Source organism: Phyllobates terribilis, unplaced genomic scaffold (assembly GCF_046119375.1).
Source record: "Phyllobates terribilis strain yellow unplaced genomic scaffold, ASM4611937v1 Scaffold_9__5_contigs__length_417890890, whole genome shotgun sequence".
Classification (NCBI taxonomy): domain Eukaryota; kingdom Metazoa; phylum Chordata; class Amphibia; order Anura; family Dendrobatidae; genus Phyllobates; species Phyllobates terribilis.
In genome coordinates, this window is record NW_027362769.1 from 367,626,450 (window position 1) to 367,646,893 (window position 20,444).

At 44.7% G+C, this 20,444-nt stretch overlaps 1 protein-coding gene across 3 annotated transcripts in view; it reads left to right on the plus strand.

Annotated features, from left to right (window-relative positions):
- Positions 1-20,444, plus strand: part of IFT140 (intraflagellar transport 140) — an 88,983-nt gene that overhangs the window by 18,618 nt on the left and 49,921 nt on the right. For all 3 annotated transcript variants that reach the window (XM_073648199.1, XM_073648196.1, XM_073648198.1), the window contains exons 11-15: positions 2,827-2,899; positions 7,873-7,964; positions 9,732-9,859; positions 10,108-10,225; positions 11,231-11,349. In XM_073648199.1, the coding sequence (XP_073504300.1) occupies positions 2,827-2,899; positions 7,873-7,964; positions 9,732-9,859; positions 10,108-10,225; positions 11,231-11,349 (530 nt within the window). The remainder of the gene's footprint in view (positions 1-2,826; positions 2,900-7,872; positions 7,965-9,731; positions 9,860-10,107; positions 10,226-11,230; positions 11,350-20,444) is intronic.

Genomic DNA, 20,444 nt, shown 5'->3' on the forward strand with positions numbered 1-20,444 from the left:
CCGTGCAGGGTATGATTTCAGCTTTCTGATTCTCATACTGTAGCTTCACTGTTTGCACAATCTGTTGATCATTCTGTGCATTTACACTGCACCATTATTATAGAAGCCCCTTTTTGGGGTATATTCATACCTGGTGAATATTCTGCAATGTTTCCATTTTATCAGCTCTCATTCACACACTGTTAATAAACTCTATAATGTATCCGCTTGTAAATTGACCTGCGGTTTGGATTTTAAATATGCAGCATGTCAATTTATGTTGCAGATTTTCTGCATTTGTAACTCATGGAGATTTTGCTGCAGATTTGCAAACTCCGCAGCAAACTGCATCCGTTAAAAACTCTTTCCACATGCACGTACCCTTTTTCTTTCTTTAGACCCTACTAGAAAAGTTTAAAGGGGTATTCCCATCTCCAAGATCCTATCCCAATGTAGTAGGTGTGATGATAATAATAATAATTATATTTGCAAATACCTCCAATTAGAAATGTAGTATAGTTCTTCTGATTCACAATGTCGCTTAACCCATGTGCAGGGCATTTTAATAGCTCAGGTATCCATGGTTACGACCACTCATCTAGTGACAGTTAGTTGGTTGTGAGTGGTCATAACCATGGATACCTAAGCAACTGCAATGCCCTGCATGTGGGGTAAGCGACATAGCTAATCAAAAGAACTATACTACATTTCTAATTGGAGGTATTTGCTAATATTCTTATTATTACACCTACTACATATTGGGATAGGATGTTGGAGATGGGAATACCCCTTTTAATGGCTTTTTAGAATTCATTAGACTTGTGATTTCCAAGCTATGAGTCTTCAGATGTTGTGAAACTACAACTCCCAGCATGCTGTTTTAGGAGACATTAGTAACTTGTGATCCACAAACTGTCCCAGTCACCTGATCGTTGCCGCCAATCACAGGCCTCGACGGTCAAGTGTCCAAACAACGGGTCGTCATCTGTTAGCCTCAGTCATGTTATACTCTCTCAACAGGTGGGAATCCAGAACTTGGTGACTACTTTATTATACATTAGTGTTAAAGGGAATCTGTCACCAGGTTTTTGCCATTTAATCTGAGAGCAGCATGATGTAGAGACAGAGACCCTGATTCTAGTGAGGTATCACTACATCTTGCTGTAGTTTTGATAATCACCTGCTGATTTTTATCACTAGTGGACTTGTAAACCTGATGCCAGGTAGCTCAACTCTGCCCCTACCACTGATTGTGCACTGTGCATAGGCAGAAAGCTGCCCGAGAAAGCTGTCAATCAGTGGTGTGGGTGGGGTTATACATAACTCAATATTCAGAGCACTGCTAGATCTGTAGCAGATCAAAACTGCAGCAAGCTGTCCAGTAATTGACACATCGCTGGAGTCAGGGTCTCTTTCCCTACATAATAGTCTGAGAGATAGGGTAGCAAATACCTAGTGACAGATTCAGTTTTAAGCTTTTTGATGCGTTCTCTCCTCCCATTCCCGGAACCAGAAGAAAAAAGGATGGCATATAATAGAGAGGGAGCACACCAAATTATGTATGCAAAAAAGTACAAATTTATTTATTTACAAGCATGTGGACAAAAACAAGATAAAATCATTTAAAAAGCACACACAAGGGAACCTCAAGTAGTCAGATACAAGATACCAAGATCATGGGAAACACAAATTTTGGCAATAGAATGATCATGAATAAGTTAATTCATCAATAGTGCGTGATAAATTCTTAGTAGGTCATGATTAGAATGACAAAATATATGAACACACACTATTAACCCCAAAGGATATGTATCTAAAGTTCATGACAATACAATTGGCGGCCAATAAATTGATCAAATTGTGTCACAGAAAATACACAGAGCAGATATAGGCATTATATATAGAGATGTTCATACGCATATGGTTGAAATATATCCATATAATCTCCAAAAGGATAGTATAAAATCCTGAGTGGGAAGTTACATCCTATGATGTCTTATAAATACCATACACTACCCTCTGAAATAGCTTATAGAGAGCCTATATATGCAAGCAAATACCTCATGCAGTTCTATAGGGCTAGATAAAAGTCCATGGATGTGACATAATCTAAGTGACCATAAAGGAAAGCATGGGTATTGATGCAATAGCCTGCCACAATGTTACCAGCCCCAAATAGGAATATGAGGTCCCCGTGGCCCACCCCTAGCGTTCCGCTGCCTAGGGCTGCAGCTTCATCAGGGGATAAACCACATGCTTCTAAAAAGGCTTATATATGTTTATAATTACCACGATGCACAATAGCGTCTCCTTGGTAACCAAATCACATGCTTATGATGCATTTCCGGTTTGACGAACACAGCTGAGAACACTGTGTTCATATATTTTGTCATTCTAATCATGACCTACTAAGAATTTATCACGCACTATTGATCAATTAACTTATTCATGATCATTCTATTGCCAAAATTTGTGTTTCCCATGATCTTGGTATCTTGTATCTGACTACTTGAGGTTCCCTTGTGTGTGTTTTTTTAAATGATTTTATCTTGTTTTTGTCCACATGCTTGTAAATAAATAAATTTGTACTTTTTTGCATACATAATTTGGTGTGCTCCCTCTCTATTATATGCCATCCTTTTTTCTTCTGGTTCCGTGGTTGTTTGTTGGCATGGTGAGCACCCATTTATATTTGTCCTAATTAGTGGTGCTCCTCTATCTCTCAGTGCTCTCCTCCCATTCCTTGATAATTAATTTTGGCCATTATTGAGTAAACTCATCATATTGGAAACTGCAGAATATGTTGACAATGCAGGGTAATTTTTTTTTTTTTACTGTATTTTTCAGGAATCTGTTGCAGTTTGGAACGGCAGAATGGTAACAGTCTATGAACTCAGTGGACCCACCCTTAGGAATACAGGTACATGCATTACCTTCATCCACCTGGTTTATACTTGTAGCCCTACAATTTAGGTTAATGGGGGGTATAAAAGGGATATCCGATGATCAAAGACAATATTGTGAAAGGGAACGCTCACCTGGTTCAGTTGTGTGTTACACAACCATAAAAGAGCCCAGAAATGTCAGCCCCATGGGTTAGAAAACCGGTAAAGTGCCAAGAGGGAATAAGTGCTGCTGATGAAGATCCAAAGGAAGATTCCAGGAGACAGGATTGGTAACTATGAGGTTTGTTATCAACGCGTTTCTAAGTCATCCGATGTCTTCATGAGGAAAAAAAAACCACAAAGAGATACATATACGGCCTTAAATAGGATGATATTTCAAAATAAAGGAGCAAAACCACATGGAGTGTCAGTAACTCATCAACCTTCTGTATCAATAAAGCTCATCATGAAGAAAATAATGTAAAAAAACTTGAAGAAACAAAACTAAAAAAAAATAGAAAAATATAGAAGGAGAGCTGTCAGATCGAATAAATATAAATGTGTATTATAAATGCAAAAACAAAAGAAATAAAAGATAAGAAATTTAAAAAATACATTATTATTTTGAAATGCAAAATTTTATTAAAATGGATTAGAACTGGCGTGGTTGTATTAACACTCTCCCCGTCACCTGACCGCTGCAGCCAATCACTGGCTTCAGCAGTCAGGTGACCGAAGAACGAGATGTGATCTCTTAAGTGCTGATTCAGGCCGGTGCTATAACCCTTAATGTATTTTGATTTAAACACATCCTTGAAGTTGGCACTTTTTTGGTATCAGTGGCCAATTGAATAATTAGTTTTGCCTTTGAGTTGGCTATTTTTAAAATGGTTTTCCCATCTTGGTAAGTGATGGCATATTGCAATCAGATATATTCTTAGAGCGAGGAACTAACTCGCAAGAACCTGCCCTTCTGAGTTAGTTCCTCTATGAAGTTATCTGATTGATTATCATATGACTATGTATTATCCTTTGTTTAAGGCAGTGACCAAGGACCGGGACTGACAGAAACATTGGCCTCCTCTGTTTATACTAAAAAAGTTGATTTTCTAGATGCATTTTTATCCTGCATTTAGAGTTCCGTTATCTATCTAATGTGCAGTGGATCTATATCCTACCAAGGAGCAACAAAAAATTATCCCACATTTTGACAATGCATCTAATTTGGTTTAAAGAATGGAAGAACCCGTAGATTCGTCTACCGCTCTTTAGGAGGTATGAGGACCTCTTCCCTTTTGTGGAAGAATAAGTCCCCAAATGGTTCACATCTCCTTCTGTGGACCCCCAGATAGCTCGCCTTTTTGAGGCCACTACCATGCCTCTTTCTGATGCAGTGTCCCTCAGTAACCCTCTGGATAACACTATTGACTTCCTCACAAGGGCGTTTTTATTCGGCTGCAGCCTCCTCCTTACGTCCTACCTAAGCCTGGTCGTTATGGCTTGGGCAAAATGGCTTTACTAGGGTTTATTTCAGAGTCCATCAGGAGGACCTACTCGACCTTTCATCACATTTACTACACTCCTCAAAATTTCTTTGCGAGGCCTCCTTCACGTCAGCACAACTGTTGGTCCACGTCACGGCCAACTCTGTGGCAGTTAAGCTATTCATTTGGCTCAGATCCTGGTCAGTTGACCTGATGTCCAAAAATGCCCTTACTCGCATTCTCTTTAGACAGGATCTTTGGGAAGCATTTAGATGTAATAATCAAGGACACTACTGTGGGGGCAAGAGTGCTCTGCTTCCCCAGAATCGTAAGCGCTCTCAGACATGTTGGTACTCCAAGAGGTTTTGTTTTTTTCACAACACCTCTTCCCGTGGGAGCAACAGGAAGTCCATCCGATCCTCTTGCCCCAGGCAGCCCTTGAGCAATCATAAACCTTCCTGGCACACCTGTCCCATGGCCAGCAAGCCATCCACTTCCAGGTCTTCCAGTGCATGAAGATCTTCACCCACTTGATTCACCTTAGATGGGGGGACGCCTCCTCTCCTTCGGAGAGGTCTAGATGCCTCATGTGGACAGCGCCTAGGTCATGGAGGTAGCTTCTTTAGGTTAAAAAATCAAATTCACCTCAATATTTCCAAATAGGTTCTTTCTTTTGTCCACTCCAAAGGCTGAAGCTCACCCGTCGTTCCGATTCTAGACATGAAACAGTTCCAGGGTTACTATTCCAATCCAAAAATGACGGTCTAGCCGGACCCATCCTGGATCTGTAAAGACAACAACAGATTTGTGGGGGTTCCATGATTCCGCTAGGAATACCACAATTCTTATCTTCACATCCCCAATCCAAAGCCTCAACCGCGTTCTCTTCCCTTCGCTGTCGGCTCTCTTCATTTCCAGTTTGTCACTCTCCCCTTTGGCTAAGCGACAGATCCCAAGGTCTTCACCAAGGTTCTCCCCCCTGATGGCAATTCCTTTGTGCGAGAGTCATTTGTGGCAGTCATCCCTTATGTCACCAATCTCTCACTGTAGGCCCCGGCCAAAGAGAAACATTGTCTTTTGATTGGATCATCAACACTCCGTAGTTTTGTCTGATATCATCCCAGCTTTGCTGAGACGTTTTCCCACCAGACAAGCTCTTTATTACTGTATCTGGAGTTGCTCATTTGCAGGCTAGTGCTAGACTAGTTTTTGCATGAGGGTTCTGGGCAGTATGGTCTCAGTTTTCAAGGCATTCAGTTTACAACTGACCACTGAATCGCTCCATCTTGTCTCTTTGGAACAATTCATTGGACAGCCTGGATCATCACATTGACCTCCCCATTTTGTCTGCAGAGATCTTCTCTGGTGGTTAACAGCCCCACCTCTGCTTCCTTCCATCCTCTTCAATGGCAGGTGGTGAAGACCGATGTCAGTTTCTTGGGCTGGAGAGCGGTGTTCAGCCATTACACTGCTCATGGTTTCTGGTCTCTGGAGGAATCTCCCTTTGAGCCTTTTTGCACGATCTCCCCAAGGTTCCTTTTGTGGAATGTGTTATTTTTGGTTACCATAACCTCCATTTGCCGGTGGCTGAGCTGGCTGCCCTTTCCTGCAGGGCTCCCTTACTTGTTCTCCATCAATACAAGGTAGTACCGTGCCTTCTTTCGCTCCAAAGGCAGAATCTGCTTCCGACATCAATGAGTACATCGTCCCCCCTTCCTTATTGTCCATCCCCTGTTCATCCTCAAGAACATTCTTGTCTGGATCTGGGCGAGCGATTGGATTCTATCTTTTGGTAACAGAATACTTTTGGCATTCCGGTTCTCTTTCTACGTGATCTCTGACAGTCCACACAAGGACCTGTCAGTTTCCATAATGACCATTGCCAAATGGATCAAGCTGGCTATTGTGGAAGCCTACAGGACAGATCTCCACCTTCTCAGGTCACTTCTCATTCCACAAGGGCGATCAGGGCCTATTGGGCTATCAGGCATCAGAGCTCTAAGCTGCCAAGTGGGCCTCCGTCCACACTTTTATCAAGTCCACTCTATGGCTTCTGTCGATGCCAGCTTGGAGTGTCAGGAGCTGCTGGTGCCTAACTGTTAGGCAGTCCGCATGGTTAGCTATTGTTCTCTATCCCACCAATTATGACTGCTTTAGGACCTCCCATGGTCATTTGTCCCCCAATGGTATTAACAAGAAAATTGGATTTTTGTGCTTGCCGTAAAATCGTTTTTTCATTGAATACATTGGGGGACACAGTTCCCACCCTATTCCTGCCCAGGGATCAGTTCTTGTTGGCTATGACCTATGTGTTGTTCTTCCCCAGGTTCAGGTCATGTTGGTTTGTGGGTGTTTTTTTTTCTGGTTTTGGGTTTCTCTCCTACTGCTTTATTGTCTGAGGTAAGGGTATAGGCCACCAAGGGGAGCCAACATTTTTCTTTGTTCACCTAGTGTTGTGCCTCCTAGTGGCAGGGCATAAACCCACTGTCCTATGTTCTCCGATATATTCTGCAAGAAAGGTTGTGAAGACCCGGGGTCTTCTGTGGGCGTAAGGGCGTAATACTACTCAGACAACACAGGGTGAGGGTAAAACAGTGTGGCAATACTTTATTCAACCACAAAATAGACAATAAACACATAGAGTTTCCATGGGGCCAGATGACCAGCTGGTCCCAATCTGGCTTCTCCGAGTGTCTCCATGGGTTCCAAGCGACCAGGGCGTCCCACCTGGCTACCCCAAACAACATATCCATGGGGTCAGGTGACTTCATCTTCCCAACCTGGTCTCCCCAAATGTATCTATGGGTTCTCTGATGGTCAATGGAGCAGATCTGTATCCTTCCAGTCAGGACCGTGTACCCTTATGCCAGAATCATGTGTCTCTCTGGATCGAGCCATGCTACCAATCTAATGCCCTGAAGAGTCTGACTCCTCTTTGATTCTCTCTTTCAATTCTGACTGCTACAGAGGCATATGTCCCTTAAATAGTTACAATTGTCCTTTTGAAGTACACATCCACAGGTCAAGGATTAGGGAGGGTATTATTCCACAGGGTTCAGGTCTCATTGTTTGTGCATTTAATCAATTTACATAGTTGGTATAGCAGAAGGCTCTGGTAAATAAACAGCTATCTGGCTTTAGTATAATATGTAATTAGCATATTAACAAACATTATTGTTTCCAGACTTCAAGAGAAGTCAATATTCAGGTTTATACACATAAATAGTATGTCCTTCTTGACCAGCCACAGAAATACACATTCATTCACAAGTCAACACTAACACAATAGTGTATTTCTCTTGGCTTAACAAATCTAGACGTCTGGCTGATTAAGATAAGAAGCTGTTTCGTCACAAAGGTATTTTACAGTAAGTAAAAAAAATCCAATTTTTGAACCTACAGTATGTATCCTATCCATACACAAAAGTATGTTGTTTTTTTTTAATGGTTTTGATTGATGAGCAGTATACACAGATTACATTCTTTGCTTTTTGTTTTACGATGCTGATTTTGTTTTTGTTCAGGTTCCTTTGCCAGCGAGTCTCCTGTGTTGGCAATTCATGAGGAAAACCTCTACACTGTAGAGCCGGGCAGGGTCCAGATCCGTACATTGCAGGTGAGCACTGACTTTTCTATGAGAAGAATATCAGGTTTCTTTACAGAATCCAAGGAAAGTTCTGTCAATGTAATCTTCTGATCTATATTTTATAGTTCCTTTAAGGTGTGATACCTCCTTAGGGTTCCTTCATTCTGGAAATCATTGGTGATCTGAGATCCCAAATGTCATTTGTGTGATCTTCTTACATATATCTATCACATATTAGTTGATATGTGATTGATGCATGTCTTGCATATCGTTAGCCTTAGGAGGAAGTATCACAAAGTCTTAGGGTGCTATAATATTGCGTTCATTGTCCCCGTTGGGGCATACATCCTAAATTCCGCGCAAAGCGGAGTCCGGACGTATGCTCCAATGGGGACCATAGACTGCAATGGTGACGGCAGAGTGAACGTGAGCTCTGCCGTGCACTTTTTCCGGGAGTCTAAGCCACAAGAGGCGGACACTCAGACGCAGCATCCTACGTCTGAGTGTCCGCCTCCTGTGGGCGTAGACTCCCGAAAAAAGTGCACGGCAGATCTCACGTTCACTCTGCCGTCACCATTGCGGACTATAGCCCCCGTCAGAGCATACGTCCAGACCCCGTTTTGTGGGGAATTTAGGATGTATGCCCCGACGGGGACACAGAACGCAATGTGAAAGCACTTATAGATAAGGGTGCACCATCCTGAGATATCAAAAGAGCAACCAAAAGAGCAGACCGTATCATCCCCGTTGGTGTCAGGAGGTCTCCATACAAATATCGTTGGTGGCACACAAAAAAAAAAGATTCTTCTTGTCAAGTTGGTGCTTAAAGGGGTTGTCCAGTGATAACAAGTTATCACCTATCTGCAGGAATAGCTGATAACTTACTGAACAGTGGAGGACTGACTGCTATAACCCCCCTTTTGCTGATCAGTACAGGTCCCAGCGGTCAGACCCACTCAATTAATAAGGTATCATATATACTGACGATAGGTGATAACTTGTTTTCACTGGACAACCCCTTTAACTCTCCTCCAGAAGAAAGAAAACTGTCTGTCTAGTGCCCCCTGTAGGTGTCTAACACATAATAGAGCCTCGAGAGTTGTCTAGAGATATCAGCCAACCCTCTTTAGATGGCAGTTTCTGACTTTTTGCTCCTCATCAGTACAGGAATGATTGGCTTGCTGAGATGCTTTTGAAAATCCTCAGTAGGTGGCAGTAAAGAGTGAGTTTTTCTCCTTCTGGTGTAGAGTTATTTTGCATATATTTCTCAGGTGGCATTGATTGTAAGACTTCCCACATCGACAGGCTCTCCGGCTGTCACATTGAAGCACCAGCACTCATTCAAATTTTTCCACTTACGAGTAAAACTGATAAGATTATTCTGATCAGAATTTGATCAGAGTGTCGTCCGAGTGGCATCAGTTTTTGCACCTTCTCTATTCTGACAATTTGTGAAAATCGGGCCGCACTCAGATGTCATCCGAGTGTGGTCTGATTTTTTTTTTTCACGGACCCATAGACTTGCATTGCCAATTTTAGAGCCGACCCCTGGATCAAAATTGGACGTGTCTCCAATATTCGGTCCGACGAAAAAAATCGGACATGTGAATGCCCCCATAGAATATCATAGGTACGATTGAGTGCTATCTGTAAAAACCATGAATAGCACGCCTATGAGAAAATTAGATGTGTGAATGAGCCCTAAGGTTACCACATTATCATTTGATTTATCCATGGCAGTCTGTTTTTACCCAATCCTCATCATTTTGACTGATTCCGCTCTGTCTTTCTTCGCAGGGGACAGTGAAACAGTTGCTGCCGTTCTCTGTGCCAGAGGGAAATCCATGTATGCTGGACATTTGCGGCACTTTCTTAGTAGTCGCCACCGATGCTGCCCACTTCAAGCTTTTTGACCTTTCTAGAAGGTACAGCAATTGCTCTGGAAAGTCTTCCTCTTCATCCCCTGCTATCAGTGCAGCTGTCAATGGTCTCGTCATTGCTGCCAACTCAACAAATAAGCAGATGCTCATCTCGGAGAATGGGCACGCCGCGAATGCCTTTATTAATAACTCCCCCACTGATATACCCTTGTAACATGTTCTCTTCATCACCTCCTCATCCTCGCATTGCTGCGCTGTGATTGTACTGACATTTCTTTTTTAATTATCTGAAGGGAGGCCAAAGCCCACAGCAATTGTAAGAACCTCTCCGAGCTGGTGCCGGGGCTTGGTAGCATCGTGTCCATCAGGTGCAACGCCAATGGCAGTAAAGTCAGCATCCTCGCCAATAGGGTAAGGTGGATTAGCCCGACAATTACATGTCAAAAATAAAATCTACACCTTAGAGATACAGTCTGGTGGTAGATGAAATCTGTTTAGTTATGCTTTCAGTGACCACCAGATGGCGCACAGTGCAATGTAATGCAAACAGTCTTGAAATATTCTATTAACCCTTCGCCTTAGCAGCCAATTTTCCTTTTTACTTTTGCATTTTTCCCTGTTCTTCCACAGGCCACACTATTTTTTTTTTCCCCCGTCATCATAGCTGTGAAAGGACTTGTTCTTTGCTGGACGAGTTGTAGTGGTAATGGTGGATTTTTTTTTTTTCTTTTATGGTTTGGTTAATTTTATATTTTGATAGACTGGACGTAGGACTTTATCAAACAACGAGCCTTGCCATATCATTTAAGATAAAAGCCAAACTAGATATTCTATTTTCAGACACATGTTTCTGATTTAGCTATTTAGCTGATTTAGCTATTTCCCAGAGGAGCATTGCATGGCCTATAAGTCTCCTTACACTGGCATGTCACTCTCCACAAGAAAAGATGTTACCCCTTAAATCCCTGTCAGAGGCCTCTCACACAGCCAATCAGATCTCTTGCTTTGCCTTGATAAGGGTCAAACACCCAGAAACACGTCTCAGGTATCTGGTTTGGCTTTTATCCTAAATCATGTGACAAGGCTCCTTAAAGGGTCTAAGTTGACTTTTAGGATTGCTACTTCCAGTAGGTGACACTAGAGTTCTAGTTCTCTGAAGAGGCAATTTGCATATTTAATTTCCCAGAGGAGCATTGCATGGCCTATAATTCTCCTTACACTGGCATGTCAGGCATTTCAATCTCTTCAATATGAAAGGCATTAAAATGAGAGTCCATAGTGCGGCTTGTAGAATATGATGTGTGTAGCGTCAGTGGAAGGGGTTCTCCATAAATATCACTTGTTTATAATTTAGTGGAGAATGAAAACTTTTCCTCTCCTCTCATTTAATATGAAATGTAATAACTCTTTCACCAGGCTGACGGTCACCTAGACTCCAAAATGTACTTCTATGATGTCGACCTGGATACCATGTCATTCTTCGACTTCTGGAATGGCCAAGCTGATCAACAAGATACTTCATCCAATATGGAGACGTAAGAAATGCTGTGAGGGATATGGTGGGCCGGTCCTGCTGTATGTAGTGTCAAATTTTTCTTATATGGCCTTAGGAATAATCGCACATGAGGTTTCTGGTGCAGTTTCTTAAAGGAGTTGCCACATACCTACCTAAACACATGTACGATCCGCCCGTATCATTCACTTATCTATATTCCTGCCTGGACACATGTACGATCCTCCCGTATCATGCACTTATTCTATATACCTGCCTGGAATCCTGTACGATCCGCTTGTATCATGCACTTATTCTATATACCTGCCTGGACTCCTGTACGATCCGCTTGTATCATGCACTTGTTCTATATACCTGCCTGGACACATGTACGATCCGCCCGTATCATGCACTTATTCTATATACCTGCCTGGACTCCTGTACGATCCACTTGTATCATGCATTTGTTCTATATACCTGCCTGGACACATGTACGATCCGCCCGTATCATGCACTTGTCCTATATTCCTGCCTGGACACATGTACGATCCGCCCGTATCATGCACTTGTTCTATATACCTGCCTGGACACATGTACGATCCGCCCGTATCATGCACTTGTCCTATATTCCTGCCTGGACACATGTACGATCCGCCCGTATCATGCACTTGTTCTATATACCTACCTGGACTCCTGTACGACCCGCCCGTATCATGCATTTGTTCTATATACCTGCCTGGACACATGTACGATCCGCCCGTATCATGCACTTGTTCTATATACCTACCTGGACTCCTGTACGACCCGCCCGTATCATGCATTTGTTCTATATACCTGCCTGGACACATGTACAATCCGCCTGTATCATGCATTTGTTCTATATACCTGCCTGGACACATGTACGATCCGCCCGTATCATGCACTTGTTCTATATACCTACCTGGACTCCTGTACGATCCGCCCGTATCATGCACTTGTTCTATATACCTGCCTGGACTCCTGTACGATCCGCCCGTATCATGCACTGGTTCTATATTCCTGCCTGGACACATGTACGATCCGCCCGTATCATGCACTTGTTCTATATACCTGCATGGACACATGTATGATCCGCAGGTATCATGCACTTGTTCTATATTCCTGCCTGGACACATGTACGATCCGCAGGTATCATGCACTTGTTCTATATTCCTGCCTGGACACATGTACGATCCGCCCGTATCATGCACTTGTTCTATATACCTGCATGGACACATGTATGATCCGCAGGTATCATGCACTTGTCCTATATTCCTGCCTGGACACATGTACGATCCGCAGGTATCATGCACTTGTCCCATGTACGATCCGCCCATATCATGCACTTGTTCTATATACCTGCCTGGACACATGTACGATCCGCAGGTATCATGCACTTGTTCTATATACCTGCCTGGACACATGTACGATCCGCCCATATCATGCACTTGTTCTATATACCTGCCTGGACTCCTGTACGATCCGCAGGTATCATGCACTTGTTCTATATACCTGCCTGGACACATGTACGATCCGCAGGTATCATGCACTTGTTCTATATACCTGCATGGACACATGTACAATCCGCAGGTATCATGCACTTGTTCTATATTCCTGCCTGGACACATGTACGATCCGCAGGTATCATGCACTTGTCCCATGTACGATCCGCCCATATCATGCACTTGTTCTATATACCTGCCTGGACACATGTACGATCCGCAGGTATCATGCACTTGTTCTATATACCTGCCTGGACACATGTATGATCCGCCTGTATCATGCACTTGTTCTATATACCTGCATGGACACATGTACGATCCGCCTGTATCATGCACTTGTTCTATATTCCTGCCTGGACTCCTGTACGATCCGCAGGTATCATGCACTTGTTCTATATACCTGCATGGACACATGTATGATCCGCAGGTATCATGCACTTGTTCTATGTACCTGCCTGGACACATGTACGATCCGCCCGTATCATGCACTTGTTCTATATTCCTGCCTGGACTCCTGTACGATCCGCAGGTATCATGCACTTGTTCTATATACCTGCATGGACACATGTATGATCCGCAGGTATCATGCACTTGTTCTATGTACCTGCCTGGACACATGTACGATCCGCAGGTATCATGCACTTGTTCTATATTCCTGCCTGGACACATGTATGATCCGCCCATATCATGCACTTGTTCTATATTCCTGCCTGGACACATGTACGATCCGCAGGTATCATGCACTTGTTCTATATACCTGCCTGGACACATGTACGATCCGCAGGTATCATGCACTTGTTCTATATTCCTGCCTGGACACATGTACGATCCGCAGGTATCATGCACTTGTTCTATATTCCTGCCTGGACACATGTACGATCTGGAGGTATCATGCACTTGTTCTATATACCTGCCTGGACACATGTACGATCCGTAGGTATCATGCACTTGTTCTATATACCTGCCTGGACACATGTATGATCCGCCCGTATCATGCACTTGTTCTATATTCCTGCCTGGACACATGTACGATCCGCAGGTATCATGCACTTGTTCTATGTTCCTGCCTGGACACATGTACGATCCGCAGGTATCATGCACTTGTTCTATATACCTGCCTGGACACATGTACGATCCGCAGGTATCATGCACTTGTTCTATATTCCTGCCTGGACACATGTACGATCCGCAGGTATCATGCACTTGTTCTATATACCTGCCTGGACACATGTACGATCCGCAGGTATCATGCACTTGTTCTATATACCTGCATGGACACATGTACGATCCGCAGGTATCATGCACTTGTTCTATATACCTGCCTGGACACATGTACGATCCGTAGGTATCATGCACTTGTTCTATATTCCTGCCTGGACACATGTACACTCCGCAGGTATCATGCACTTGTTCTATATACCTGCATGGACACATGTACGATCCGCCCGTATCATGCACTTGTTCTATATTCCTGCCTGGACTCCTGTACGATCCGCAGGTATCATGCACTTGTTCTATATTCCTTCCTGGACACATGTACGATCCGCAGGTATCATGCACTTGTCCTATGTACGATCCGCCCATATCATGCACTTGTTCTATATACCTGCCTGGACACATGTACGATCCGCCTGTATCATGCACTTGTTCTATATTCCTGCCTGGACTCCTGTACGATCCGCAGGTATCATGCACTTGTTCTATATTCCTTCCTGGACACATGTACGATCCGCAGGTATCATGCACTTGTCCTATGTACGATCCGCCCATATCATGCACTTGTTCTATATACCTGCCTGGACACATGTACGATCCGCCCGTATCATGCACTTGTTCTATATACCTGCCTGGACACATGTACGATCCGCCTGTATCATGCACTTGTTCTATATTCCTGCCTGGACACATGTACACTCCGCCTGTATCATGCACTTGTTCTATATACCTGCCTGGACACATGTACGATCCGTAGGTATCATGCACTTGTTCTATATTCCTGCCTGGACACATGTACACTCCGCCTGTATCATGCACTTGTTCTATATACCTGCATGGACACATGTACGATCCGCCCGTATCATGCACTTGTTCTATATTCCTGCCTGGACTCCTGTACGATCCGCAGGTATCATGCACTTGTTCTATATTCCTTCCTGGACACATGTACGATCCGCAGGTATCATGCACTTGTCCTATGTACGATCCGCCCATATCATGCACTTGTTCTATATACCTGCCTGGACACATGTACGATCCGCCTGTATCATGCACTTGTTCTATATTCCTGCCTGGACTCCTGTACGATCCGCAGGTATCATGCACTTGTTCTATATTCCTTCCTGGACACATGTACGATCCGCAGGTATCATGCACTTGTCCTATGTACGATCCGCCCATATCATGCACTTGTTCTATATACCTGCCTGGACACATGTACGATCCGCCCGTATCATGCACTTGTTCTATATACCTGCCTGGACACATGTACGATCCGCCTGTATCATGCACTTGTTCTATATTCCTGCCTGGACACATGTACAATCCGCCTGTATCATGCACTTGTTCTATATACCTGCCTGGACACATGTACGATCTGGAGGTATCATGCGCTTGTTCTATATTCCTGCCTGGACACATGTACGATCTGGAGGTATCATGCACTTGTTCTATATTCCTGCCTGGACTCCTGTACGATCCGCAGGTATCATGCACTTGTTCTATATACCTGCCTGGACACATGTACGATCCGCCCGTATCATGCACTTGTTCTATATTCCTGCATGGACACATGTATGATCCGCAGGTATCATGCACTTGTTCTATATACCTGCCTGGACACATGTACGATCCGCAGGTATCATGCACTTGTTCTATATACCTGCCTGGACACATGTACGATCCGCAGGTATCATGCACTTGTTCTATATTCCTGCCTGGACTCCTGTACGATCCGCAGGTATCATGCACTTGTTCTATATACCTGCCTGGACACATGTACACTCCGCAGGTATCATGCACTTGTTCTATATACCTGCATGGACACATGTACGATCCGCCCGTATCATGCACTTGTTCTATATTCCTGCCTGGACACATGTACGATCTGGAGGTATCATGCACTTGTTCTATATACCTGCCTGGACACATGTACGATCCGCCCGTATCATGCACTTTTTCTATATACCTGCCTGGACTCCTGTACGATCCGCAGGTATCATGCACTTGTTCTATATTCCTTCTTGGACACATGTACGATCCGCCCGTATCATGCACTTTTTCTATATTCCTGCCTCGACACATGTACGATCCGCCCGTATCATGCACTTGTTCTATATACCTGCCTGGACACATGTACGATCCGCAGGTATCATGCACTTGTTCTATATACCTGCCTGGACACATGTACGATCCGCAGGTATCATGCACTTGTTCTATATTCCTTCCTGGACACATGTACGATCCGCAGGTATCATGCACTTGTTCTATATTCCTTCCTGGACACATGTACGATCCGCAGGTATCATGCACTTGTTCTATATACCTGCCTGGACACATATACGATCCGCAGGTATCATGCACTTGTTCTATATTCCTTCCTGGACACATGTACGATCCGCAGGTATCATGCACTTGTTCTATATACCTGCCTGGACTCCTGTACGATCCGCAGGTATCATGCACTTGTTCTATATTCCTTCCTGGACACATGTACGATCCGCCCGTATCATGCACTTGTTCTATATTCCTGCCTGGACACATGTACGATCCGCAGGTATCATGCACTTGTTCTATATTCCTTCCTGGACACATGTACGATCCACAGGTATCATGCACTTGTCCTATGTACGATCCGCCCATATCATGCACTTGTTCTATATACCTGCCTGGACACATGTACGATCCGCCCGTATCATGCACTTGTTCTATATACCTGCCTGGACACATGTACGATCCGCCTGTATCATGCACTTGTTCTATATACCTGCCTGGACACATGTACGATCTGGAGGTATCATGCACTTGTTCTATATACCTGCATGGACACATGTACAATCCGCAGGTATCATGCACTTGTTCTATATTCCTGCCTGGACACATGTACGATCTGGAGGTATCATGCACTTGTTCTATATTCCTGCCTGCACTCCTGTACGATCCGCAGGTATCATGCACTTGTTCTATATTCCTGCCTGGACACATGTACGCTCCGCAGGTATCATGCACTTGTTCTATATACCTGCATGGACACATGTACGATCCGCCCGTATCATGCACTTGTTCTATATTCCTGCCTGGACACATGTACGCTCCGCAGGTATCATGCACTTGTTCTATATACCTGCCTGGACACATGTACGATCCGCCCGTATCATGCACTTGTTCTATATTCCTGCCTGGACACATGTACGATCTGGAGGTATCATGCACTTGTTCTATATACCTGCCTGGACACATGTACGATCCGCCCGTGTCATGCACTTTTTCTATATTCCTGCCTCGACACATGTACGATCCGCCCGTATCAGGCACTTGTTCTATATACCTGCCTGGACACATGTGCGATCCGCAGGTATCATGCACTTGTTCTATATACCTGCCTGGACACATGTACGATCCGCAGGTATCATGCACTTGTTCTATATTCCTGCCTGGACACATGTACGATCCGCAGGTATCATGCACTTGTTCTATATACCTGCCTGGACTCCTGTACGATCCGCAGGTATCATGCACTTGTTCTATATTCCTTCCTGGACACATGTACGATCCGCAGGTATCATGCACTTGTTCTATATTCCTGCCTGGACACATGTACGATCCGCAGGTATCATGCACTTGTTCTATATTCCTTCCTGGACACATGTACGATCCGCCCGTATCATGCACTTGTTCTATATTCCTGCCTCGACACATGTACGATCCGCCCGTATCATGCACTTGTTCTATATACCTGCCTGGACACATGTACGATCCGCAGGTATCATGCACTTGTTCTATATACCTGCCTGGACACATGTACGATCCGCCTGTATCATGCACTTGTTCTATATTCCTGCCTGGACACATGTACGATCCGCCCGTATCATGCACTTGTTCTATATACCTGCCTGGACACATGTACGATCCGCAGGTATCATGCACTTGTTCTATATACCTGCCTGGACACATGTACGATCCGCAGGTATCATGCACTTGTCCTGTGTACGATCCGCCCGTATCTTGTACTTGTTCTATATACCTGCCTGGACACATGTACGATCCGCCCGTATCATGCACTTGTTCTATATACCTGCCTGGACACATGTACGATCCGCAGGTATCATGCACTTGTCCTGTGTACGATCCGCCCGTATCTTGTACTTGTTCTATATACCTGCCTGGACACATGTACGATCCGCCCATATCATGCACTTGTTCTATATACCTGCCTGGATGTGTGCATGATTGTCCCATCTTGTGCATGTGTCCTATTCCAATGAATAGGACAAATGCACAATAATTGCCATTTGTGCATGTGTCTTTGCAGGTTTTGGGGGTTCACAACGTCATAGGTGGTGCTAACATTTCAATGTGGCAGTATGCGGCGCAGGACATCACTTTTAAGCCATAGCCAGGAGTGGAATTAGAAGCAATGGGCAATATAAAAAACGGACTTGTACTTCTCCTTCCCATTGGATCCACTTCTGGCTTTGCCTCTACACTTGCATGCATGTTTCTAGTCTCAAGGCTACTGGAAGGGTAAATTTAATTGCTGCCGCTCCACAAATGTCAAATGCCTGACTCTGGTGTGGTAGATACTGAATGTGGTAACATTTAACTAGATTACAAAAACCCCTCTGTCCTGCAATGCCATGAATAGGCTGCACATACAGAGATATATTGAGCTGCTTGAGGCTTCTTATTCTTGGCAGAGAATGGCTTTGTTGGCAACATATTTCTGCTATGTGTTTAGCTCACATCATCTCTCTATTTAACCCCTTATCGATGGACGACGTACATGTACAAGTGGCCATGCGCTATCAATATATGGAGCAGGCTCAGGAGCTGGGCCTGCACCATGCATTGCGGGTACTGGCTGCGTTACATTGCCAGCACCTGAAATAAACTGATGCCGTCATGTTTGAAACATTTTAAATGCTGCTGTCAATCATGACAATAACATTTAAAAGGCCTCCAACATGGTTGTCGTCAGTCTGTAGCCAATTTGACACAATCGTGGGGTGCTGATGACTTGTCATGGCAGCAGAGGATCCTGGACTTCATTTTCCCCCAATGTGCCCCTTAGATTTGCTTGTGTTTGCATTCATCTTTTTCCTTTTGTTTTTCAGATTCTTCTTCAGGGCAACAGGGTGTAAACGCTCTCCCTGTCATCCCACCTAAGAGACCAAGTACAGTGTGGTCTGATCCATATCGTACCCTCTCTGGTCTGCGAGGCAGGACCCTACCCCCTAACACAGCAAGAGTGTCTTGGGGCGGCCATTGCGGACAGTTCTTGCCACCCCCCTTCCTCCCCAGCTCGTTCGACTTGTGAACAGGACAGGAATCTATAGGGGGTGCACCTCTCCGGCGCATATGCCTCTCCTGGCTCCCACCCTCCCAATTTAGTTCCCAGCTTTCCCTAGGCCTTCTTCCCTGGCTGATCACGCCCACCCTCGTGTGCCCCAAACAATCAGCGTTGCAAGGGCTTCTCCTTGAGCTTTCACTCCTATCACAGCGCCCCTTGTTGATTCTTTAGTGCAGGCTCTCTCAGCACGCCTCTCTCGACCCTGACGCCCTTTTTCCCCTCCAGCATCAAGGTCATCTAAGCGCCTAACAGCGGCTACACGATGGTCCACAGACTTCTTTTACAGACCGGGGACGTCCTCTTAGGACCGAGTAGACTCTGTCCAGGATGTTTCTTCTACTTCAGGCACAGCAATTCTCAGCTGCCCACCTTTGGCTCCAGGCTATCTCCCCATGCATAATTCCAGGGAATCTCACTCCCACCCTACCCCCATTATCCTCCACTACACCTGTTCTTCTAGCAAGACGAAATTGTCCACAGGTCAGGTTTCGGCCATCTGCTCTGACTGCAGCACCCCCATCATGCAGGCCTCACAGGAACCCTTTCATCACCTGGGTTGACAGTGCACCACCTCCCCAAGTGGGCTGCTGCTCTATTACAATCAGAAGTGAACCTAACCAAGGTATCCCGATCCTTAGTACCGGCCCTAGTGTGTCAGCCTGACCATCCAGCCACCATTGGTGCTCCGATCGTTCCCCGGGACAAATCGCACACACCCAATTACTTGCCCCAGCATGCCAGATCGGGTACAAGGTTCAAGAAGCAGGCACATTCCAGCTCCTTGTCTGGATCCCCCTGGCCTTCCACATTTACCACCATAATATGCCGAGTGGTGAACCCTTTGGGCTCGGACTGACACAGTCACTCCAGCTCGTGCCAGTATTTCTGTTTTTAGCTTCGAATACTCCTGTGCATCCTGTAAGGCCAGGTCATAATAAGCCTTTTGGGGCTCACCAGTCAGATAGGGCGCCAGTACCTCCACCCACTGCTCTGGCGGTAGCTTCTCCCACCCTCTCAAACACCGTCAAGAAAGCTTCCACATCATCGCCCGAG